A 10,243-nucleotide genomic window follows, 5' to 3' on the forward strand; every position below is an offset into this window, starting at 1 on the left:
TAAGAAGCTTGCTATTTATAAAAAATACATAAAGCATTAAGGCACAGCCATTGTAATGTTTTGATTATCCATCCATCTATCTTCAGCCTCAAGGATATTGTCATTCTTTTTTTTTTTTTTTTGAGGATACTGTCTTTATTACTATGAATGATACTGTAGTGCTTCATCACAGAGATATATTTAGATGCATAAGTGAGGTGAAGCTATTAAGTACCTATTAACACTGTGAAAAGATATATGAAAACTATTCAAATTCCAAGTAACTTTTTTAACTGAACAATTTAAAATGTGGAAATAATTCAGGTAATAATTATTAAATTATTATTAGAAAATTGCTTATAGGCATGTGGACCTAAAATAGATGATGAATGTACCCTTTATCACTCCAGTGTTTATGCCTCTGTTTGAATAGTGAAGTGAATATGAGTTGAAGCTTACTTGGCCTTCCTTGAAATGATGCAGTGTTAGAATTTTTATTTTTTCTAAATAAGTATTAATTATTCCAGCCACTCCACTGGGATAATTACTGAGTCTTGATCCCATGAAGAAATTTCACAGTAGTTTTAATTTAAACCGCAATTATCCCTACAGTATAATGCAAGTGATATTTCTAGACTGAAAAAGCAGAAAGTGTATTTTCATCCAAAGGAAATTTCTTTAAAAAGACAATTTCATATTAATAGATGCATAACCTAAAATGATGTGTTGTCTTCTATTTTCCCTGATCCTAATAAACCGTATTTTGATTTTGAAAATGCATTCTTCAATTATTTTAAGATCCAAATAACACACAATTTCTTGGATCATTTAAGTATCTTCCTGTCATCTTAACCACATGATTGGTGATCCTTCATATCTTCCAAAAGGTACCTTTCTCAGACACAAACATGACTACTTAAAATGTTTAATGCCTCCTTCTTCACCACCTCCACCCCCAGATGCATATAGCCTCAAATCTACAGTGGCACTCAGGGCCTTTACTGTCTGGCCCCACATCTTTTCCAGCTTTCACGTCTGTTAACCTCCTGACTCATTCATTGAACCAGTATTTTATTAAGCACCTAGTGTATGCTAGTCATGGCACTCAGTCCTGGGGAAAAAGTGAATAGGCACAACTTCTGCCCTATTTAGGGAGCTTATAGTGTATTAGAAACCAACAACTGTAAGCCCGTGAAACATAGTCTATGCCAGTTCTGTAGAGAGTACACTGGGGATACAGGAGAGAGAGGGAAGACACCATCCAACTCCTCTAGTAAAAGCAAACACAGATCCCTAGAGGATAGCAGTGGAGTGGAGGATGTGGTCTCCTTCTAATGATTATTATTTTCTATGTGATTCATCTTCCTCCAGGGGAATCTTGCTCACTCAATTTCATTGTCACCACCACACTGGTTTTTAGGGAGGTATTGTACCTCTTTTATTGTTCTAGCCCAACTATGATATCAACTGATCCTTTAAATCTCCAAATCAGAGCTGAGTCTGGGCTGAAGTATTTAAACAAGACCTTAAAGAAACACCAGGTATAAGCTGAAAGGCAATACCACAAAAGGAAAGCAGATACTCTGACAAAGTGTAACTCTTTCAGGGGTACCGTCCTTCCCCACTGTAGGGCTGCCTCTGGTGTTAATGCTGTCTCTTCCTATCATCTCAGAGCATCCCCACGTTTATCCAAGCTTCTGGAATCCCAGACCTGTTTAGCAAGGTCCACAGAGAGACAGATCCTCCTTTTGAGCCTTAGTTTCTCATATATGAACTTGCCCCTACAGATGGATGACACTAGAAATGCCTTTCAGGGGAGACTGTATCAACCCATAGTTTTGCCCAGCAGTTTCGCAGGGAAATATCAAAACACAGAAGCTTGCTATTTATAAAAAATACATAGCCTGTAAGCTCTCCATTCACACATGCATAGGTAGAAGGGGTATATGTTGGGGACACTGGTGTGGGGGGAATTAATTTTATTATGAGGGACTTCCATACGGGGAAAGGGTCATAGAAAGCTTCATGAGAAGGTGAGGTGAGTATTGAAATTCAAGTAGAATTTAGCCAGAGAAAACTGAAATCAAAATGAGTAAAATCAAATTTTAGGAAGAGTGAAGAGCCTTTGCAGAGGGGCTTTAAGGAATAAGGAGATCCTCTTAATTACAAGTCATTTGGTCTGGCTAGAGCTTAGTACCCCGGAGGTGAATGGAGAAGAGAAGATGGTCAAGGCCCAGGTTCCAAAGGTCTATAGGTGTCATGCTGCTAAGTAGGGACTCCCACCCAAAGGGGATGGGAGGCCACGAAGGAACTAACTAGAAACAACATGACCAGGTTCTCATTTTGAAAAAATTCTTTGAAGCAGAAGTAACTAATTAATTGGCAAAGGATGAAAAGGAAATTGGAAAGGTCAGTTAAGAAGGGATGATAGTAGTGCCATAAATGAAGTCCTGGTCCATGGCATCAGCAGTACAGAGAAGGAAAAGAAAAATTCAAGAGACACTTGGAAGGTAGATTCAACAAGACCTCATGATTATTTAGATGGCGGTGGGGAGATCATGGGAAGAGGATCGAGCAGTGGTACGTCAGACTCTTCTGCAGTGAGGCAAATGTACTACAATCTGTGCTATCCAGTATGTTAGCTGCTAGTCACATGTGGCCACTGGGCCCTCAAAATATGGCTGGTACAACGGAGGAACTAAATTTTAAATTTAAATACCCACATGTGGCCAGTGGCTACCGTACTGGGCAGTGAAGAAGGTCTAGAGAAACTCCTAGGATTTTAGAACTGGTTGGGTGGTTGAAGCCATTCACCAAGACAGAGAATATGGGACAGAAGTTCATGAATTCAGGAGGGACAAGTTATGCTTCAGATTAGGACACCTACACACGTGAGGCAGGTGGCAACTCTGGAGTACCATGAGGAGGTATTCAAGGGGGGCAAAGGCTGGAAATGGAGATTTGGAAACTCTCACCATGGCAGCTGGACTGCAGCCAGACCAGAGTTCCATTGCTCCCAGGACAGCCTCTGGACCTTTGCTTATCTGCCTCCCTTTAGTCTGTCAAAATCCTGTTCAAGGCTTCAGTCAGAAACCTCCTGATTACCCAAATCATACTGTTTCTTTGTCCTCCTTGACACACTGTAAAAACTTGCATCTTCTGTTCTAACACCTGTCAGAGTGGAGAGATGCACAGAGTGGGTGCTCCTTCAGTATCTGTGAAACCAATCTAGAGAACAGGCTCTACATCCTCTTTGGTCAGAGGTGAATCTGTCCATTGACCTCTTGCTCTTCATCCTCAGAATGTACCTTGTGTTGGGCTCTGTGTCATGGTTTCTGATTGGGATAGTCTGAGGCAGACAAAGACATGACTAGAGCATGACCAGTGTTAGCACTGTCATGTCCCTATGGAAGTTCATGAAATGGAAATTGCACCTTCCCCCAGCCACTGCCTCAACTCAAACACTGGCAAAGGGTACCAGTCCTATGTTTAGGGCTGTCTCTCTAGCCCAGGTTACTCTCTTTCAGTTGAAAGAACCATCATTTGAGTCTAGCCCCACTCAGGGAGTTCCAGCTCATGGCCAGCAATGTCTACAGAGATCCAAACAAGCATGGCTTTGAGCTTTTATTTACATACTCAGTGACGTTGATCAAGTGCCTACTATGGGGGCGGGCACTGTGTTAGGCATTGAGTACTAAGTAAAGCATGAAGGATGTCCTCATGGGAGAAATGAATCCAAGAAGCATATAAATAGATGTTCAAATAACCCTGATAATTCCTATAAAGACAATGGGAAGCTTGACATAAGCAGGGATGGGGCTGGGAAACTTCCCTGAGGAATGATGACTGAGCTAAAATCTGAAGGAAGATCAGGAGGTGGGGAAGCAAAGGGGAAGGGGGGGGCGGAGCAAAAGAGACAGCTATGGCAAGAAAGCCACCAACATGGGATACTGAGGTACAGGTCAGTTCAACTGGGGCAGAGAGCCAGGGGAGGGCGCCACAGGACAGCACTGGAGGGGGTGGGGAGGCCGCCAAGGCAAGTCATGATGGAGACTTTCAGTCTTTTATCTTAAGAATAATGGGAAATTACTGAAGTGTTTTAAGCAGGGAGGTGAGATCAGACTTAGAATTTCTTTTTTAGATTTTCCTTTTTTAAGAGATCTAACAGTAATGAGGAGACAGATTGAAAGGGTCCCAGAACAGATGTGGAGGAACTATGGCAAAGTGGACACATCTAGAGCTATTTATGATACTTATGACTGATGTTAACTGATGTTAATGTGATTTATAGGAAATAGCCTTAACTAAACAGGATAGGATTCGATTTAGGAAAGGAAGCTAATGTGAAAATTTATGACTAAATTTTCCATTTTTTTCCTCCTATACAGGCAGTTGATTGAAGGCACAGAGGTTCTTCAAAGACTAGAATTGGTTCCAACAGAGAATGAAAGGCCAAAACTACGATGTGTAATTACTGACAGTGGAGATCTGTATGCCTGATTTTCATATCAACATTTTCTAACAACTTATTATTATGTATCTATCAGCTGTTTCTATATTTAAACAGTGCTTGATAAAATATAATTTGAAAGCTCTGCAGACTCTGTAGGTTAGCTCACCCAACACCTGTTCCCTCCCCATTTTCCTTTCTTGTCGTGCCACAGAGACTATAAAAGCAAAACATTCAATTTCCCAGCCTCCTTTGCAGCTAATAGTGGCCATGGGATACCATCTGGGCAGTGAGACAAGAGTAGAATGCCAGTGGTCTTGCCCCTACCCCTTCATCCGGTCTGGAACGCGGACAGGCTGGAGCCATGAAGGAAAGGCCAAGAGAACCGGAGATGTCAGCCCCAACTCTTTAACTGCAGAACCAATCCCAGCAAGTACCTATCTCTGGGCTTTTTACTGTGAGACAAATAGACTCCTGCTTGCTGACATTGCTACTGGTTGATTATTTTGCTACTTGTAGACAAAACCATTCTTTCCTTTTAAAAAAAAAAAAAAAGATTATTTAGGGCAGCCCCGGTGGCGCAGCAGTTTAGTGCTGCCTGCAGCCCAGGGTGTGGTCCTGGAGACCCGGGGTCAAGTCCCATGTTGGGCTCCCTGAATGGAGCCTGCTTCTCCCTCTGCCTGTGCCTCTGCCTCTCTCTCTCTGTGTCTCTCACGAATAAATAAATAAATCTTAAAAAAAAAGATTATTTATTCGTGAGAGACACACACAGAGAGAGAGGCAGACACACGCAGAGGGAGAAGCAGGCTCCCTTAAGGGGATCCCAATGTGGGACTCGATCCCAGGACCCCGGGATCACGCCCTGAGCCGAGGGCAGATGCTCAACCATTGAGCCACGGAAGTGCCCTGCCAAAACCATTAATTTAGCAGCAGTACCTAATGGCTTCCCAATCCTAAAGCATTTAGAACAGAATTATGTTGTTTGTAAACTACATTTCTGCCCTGAGAAACTTGGTAAATAACCAAATAGAAAAAGAGACCATAAAAAAGTTCATTGTAATATTTCATGGTTTATACACAGCACTCAGAAAAGGTCATGTACTTTGGATATTTTTATAGGACAGAAAGAGAATGCTTCTCTCTGAGCCACACCAACCATATGAAAACCAAGTGCTTGGGTTAATCATCTCAACCCAAATCAGCCCTGCGGTGGTTGACTCCTGAGATGTTACTGGGGATCCTGCTTTGTCAGCTGCTCCTGGGGAGCCTTTAAAACAGACTGCCGGACCCTGTCCTTGATCTACTGAGTCAGAGTCTCTAAGTGTGGGAGAGGGACTCTGTACATTCATTTAGCTCAACCCAGAGGTTCTTGTTTAGCCAGCTGGGCACTAGTCATTTGGGAATCCATGCAAGACAAAGGTAACTGGTTTCAACCCCCTCTTTGTAGTTACTGAAATGGGTGACTCTTTTGGTGGTGACCTTGCTTAGCTGCCTCCACCACCACTGCCATTACATTCATGCTCTGCCCAAAGCCATTAAGTTTTGGGGGTTTTCTTGCCCACTGTGGAAAGTCTTCTAAGAATCTCTCCTTGATACAATCTTGAGGCAGGCCTCTAATGGACTCGGGGGTTGCCAAAAGTAGGCCTATGCTTTTTTTTTTTTTTTTTTTACTTTGCATTTTGAAAGGATTATAAATTTATAGGAAGTTACAAAAATATTACAGAGCAGTCCTGATCACCCAGGTTCCCCAAAGGATACACCTTACACAACAACTGTACCAGGCAATTGATAGTGGTACCATTTTATCATGTGTAGATTCATGTGATGGATACTACAGTTAAGCCACAGAACTTTCCAAAAAGACCTCCCTTGGCTACTCCTTTATAGTTACACCTACTCCTCTGCTCCTCACCATCCATCCCTGACAACTGAAATATGATTTTTTTTTCTAAATAACAGCTTTACTGCTATTTGGTGTAAGACTTTATACTAAGACTGGAGGTGAATAAGGAGAAAGCATATTGCCTATGTCACATTCTCAAGTGACCCAGAGGCAACACAGTATTCAGAATGTGTGTTCTGGAGCCAGACAGCCTGGGTTTGATCCTAGCTCTGCCATTCCCTAGATTGACAGACTCAGGCAAGACTTCACTGTGCCTCTATTTCTTCACATCAAAGCAGAGTACCTACTACCACAGAGTTGTTGTGAGGGTCCAAGGAATCAATAATTTGTATGCAGGAACTAGGACTTTTAATTAATGTATGCTCAATAAATTGCTGGTGTATAGCCTTCAGGTGTTGGCCTAGGAAGTTGTATTTTTTAAAAGCTCCTCAATGATTAATAGTGAGATTTGGGAAACACTAAAGAGGAGATAGCTCCTCTTTCTCTATTCTGAAGAGTTTTGGCCAACCTGAGACAGGCTAAACTATTTGCATGAAATCTCTAGATTCTCTCTCTCTGGGCCTTTGGATGGGTTCCTCTGGTCATACCTGGGACATTTCAGTGGGGAGCTGGGCTTGCCAGAGGGACTCTTACCAACTGGTAAAGCATGTGATGAACGAAACTGATACTTTGCTGAGATCCTAGTTAAAACAAATTACAAGCATTAGTCATGTAATAACAAGCAGCAGAATAATTCTCACTTGCTCTTACTTGCATGAACCTGTGTACTAGGGAATTAAGCACTTTATCTGATATTGTGAAAGAATCGAGATATTTCCATTGGTGTAAGAAGCTGATTCCAGTTTCCTTTACTTTTCAAGTTACCTGCAAAGGTATAGGTAGAACTCTGCCAATGTTCTAAAAGATGCCAAGTTCCTGGTCCCTTTGTTCGCTCCCATTTCTTACTCTCAGGGTACGCAGAAATTTTAATCACAAATCTGTAGGGCACCTGGGTGGCTCAGTGGTTGAGCGTCTGCCTTTGGCTCAGGTCCTGATCCCTGGTCCTAAGATCGAGTCCCACATCAGGCTCCCCGTAGGGAGCCTGCTTCTCCCTCTGCCTGTGTCTCTGCCTCTCTCTCTCTCTCTCTCATGGATAAATAAAAAATTTTTAAAAAGAACAAATCTGTAGGCAGTGGTTCTTATTACCACCATTTAAAGGTACATACAGTGATACTTCTGTAGAAGAATGATGTAGATGTGTAGCCACATCACTTGGAGAAATCCCAATTAATTCCAAATATAAGATTTTGATTTAACCAAATTGAAAGACTCTGATTTGATTAAACAGAAGGAATTCTAGACTTTTCCACATCTGCACGTATAAAATAATGGTATTCTGATTTACACAAAATGTCATGTGATCTTGCCCTAATCACTAATATGGCAAAATCAAACGCATATTCTGTAACTTACACTAAGTCACGTTCATAAGGAGAATGTGGTATCTGGACATTTTTCTTATTTTGGGAGATTTAAGATAAACATTTAAAATTCTATCTAAAGAATTTGTCCCAACGGCAAGCCATGCCCTATTTGTTAATGAATAAATAGTCTGGTAACCTCAGGAGTCCATACTCTGAATTTTTGTGCTTTATACGTACCTTAAGTTAGGAGTGTTTGTCCCATTACCTAGCATTGTGGCAAGCAAATAGCTTTTCACTTTCCTCATTTGTAGAAAGAAGAGATCAAAGAACTGTTAGCTCTGTCTGGCTATAAAACTTTAGAGACCTCTGAGTAAATTTATGAAATCAGTAACAATACTGAGTTTCAATTAAATTAGTAAAATGAGGGCACATCTGTCTCACAGTGCTTTGAGGACTGAGATAACACCAAGTCCCTGTTATGCTCAGTCTTAGCTATGGTCATTAACATCACATTTTCAATTGACTGCATTTATTCAAAAGCATATCTTCCAAATTAAAATGGAGATAGTAGTAGTAATGCACAGTACCAGAATGTCGCCTGGGGTGGAGTTTAGCTTGAACGTGGGTTGTTCCTAAGGAATATGTTAGAAAAACGGGTCCCTTGTTTTCTAATGGACTAAGAGATAATGGGAAAAACCCTAGCGGACCCAGAGTTTGAAGCAGAGTAGAAATAATGCCTCAGGTGCCAGCCTCAACAATCTATGGGCAAGAGTTTGCGTCTGTACCCTGCCCTTACATATATTTGTAAAACCAAACCAAACCTTTACAACAAAACGCTTTGCTTGATGTCATCTTGTGCATGACTGACTGTTAAAAACTGCAGCAATTTAGGATAGGATAGTCCTCTACAAGTTATAATGTAAAGCGGTCTTCTCAAACTTTAAAACACATGTACATACAGATCTCAAGAAAAAATGCAAATCGTTCGGGAGGTCTGAAATGAGGCCTGAAGATTTTGCGTCTCTAACTAATATTCCAGGTGGTATGAATGTACCAGTTCATGAACCACACACACTTCAAGCAGCAAGAGTAAAGCTGTGGTTTTCAACCTAAGTTGCAGATTAAAAACACCTGGAGAGCTTTTAAAACTCCTGATGCCCAGGCATTTTTCCAGAGTAATTAAATCGGTACCCTGGCATCAGGATTTTTCGAAACTTCCCAGGTGATTCCTATGTTCACCCAAGGCTGAGAACAAACGCTCTCAAGTGTAATGCTTCCTTCTGACATCCTGGAAGACACGGAAGAAATACCCATAGTCAAAGCAGACAGCTTCCTAAGGACAGTAACCCTAGTATGTTACCAGCAATCCCAGTCACAGTGTTAATAGTAAGAATGGGAATCTACAATTTTAGCTCACTGTTAATCTGTGATTTATTACAATCCTCTTTGTCGAAGCTTATTTAAATATTACAACTGTTTAGTATATGTTGTTAAGACTGTTATACATGCCAGTCTTTGCTCTGGAACGATGAAGGGGCTTTGGAAACCTTCCCTGAGCTAGCTCAACAGATGCCACGTCAAATAAGCCAATGCTTTCCTGGTCTTAAGAGTGTGAAATGTCCTCTTAAAGGCTATCAAAAGGGCAGCCCCAGTGGCCCAGCAGTTTAGCGGCGCTATCAGTCCAGGGCGTGATTCTGGAGACCCGGGATTGAGGCCCACTAGCGGCTCCCTGCATGGAGCCTGCTTCTCCCTCTGCCTCTCTCTTGTCTCTCTCTGTGTCTCTCATGAATAAAAAAAAAAGGCTATCAAAAATCTGAAGGCTGGAGTTGAACACCCAGATGACAGACTGTATAAATGAACGTCCTCCATGGTGGGGGGTATTCACGCTAGTGTGTAAACAAGATGATCCACTGGGGTAGGGAAAGAAAACAGAACTTTTATTATATTTTTAACCTTAAAAAAAGTTTACTAATGCCTCCCTTTGGGTGTCAGATGGCCACGTGCATACTCTGGACGCCATACACGGAGCGAAGAGACGTTCACTTAAGGCCAATAACGGGGCCTCATTTAAGTACCTGGCTGCACTCTCATCCTTCTGGCCATGTGGGACCAGACACCCTCAGTTTGTCTACATCAAGCGAATCTCCAGCAAGTGTAGCCAATAGGACAAATGTTCTGGGGAAATCCCTGGGGGGCTCAGCGGTTTAGCGTCTGCCCTTGGCTCAGGGCACGTGATCCTGGAGACCCGGGATCGAGTCCCGCATCGGGCTCCCTGCAGGGAGCCTGCTTCTCCCTCTGCCTGTGTCTGTGCCTCTCTCTCTGTGTCTCTCATAAGATAAATAAATAAAATATTTTTTAAAAAAAGTAATGGGTGTTATATGTTGGCAAATCGAATTTCAATTAAAAATATATATAAATTAAAAGCCTGCTTCTCTCAAAAAAAAAAAAAGTTTCTAGTCACGAGGGTACAAAAGGGCTCCACGGATTAGAGTCTTCTAGAAAAGTTTT

General features: G+C 41.8%; 1 protein-coding gene across 4 annotated transcripts in view; it reads left to right on the forward strand.

Moving 5' to 3' along the window:
* The window catches only part of PPIL6 (peptidylprolyl isomerase like 6), a 30,916-nt gene extending 26,338 nt beyond the window's left edge, over window positions 1-4,578 (forward strand). For all 4 annotated transcript variants that reach the window (XM_041726354.1, XM_041726344.1, XM_041726327.1 and 1 more), the window contains one exon: window positions 4,368-4,578. In XM_041726354.1, coding sequence (XP_041582288.1) covers window positions 4,368-4,375 — 8 coding nt within the window. In that variant the 3' untranslated portion in view covers window positions 4,376-4,578. The remainder of the gene's footprint in view (window positions 1-4,367) is intronic.
* Window positions 4,579-10,243: the final 5,665 nt, after the last annotated feature.

The sequence above is a fragment of the Vulpes lagopus genome, chromosome 1, assembly GCF_018345385.1.
Source record: "Vulpes lagopus strain Blue_001 chromosome 1, ASM1834538v1, whole genome shotgun sequence".
NCBI lineage: Eukaryota > Metazoa > Chordata > Mammalia > Carnivora > Canidae > Vulpes > Vulpes lagopus.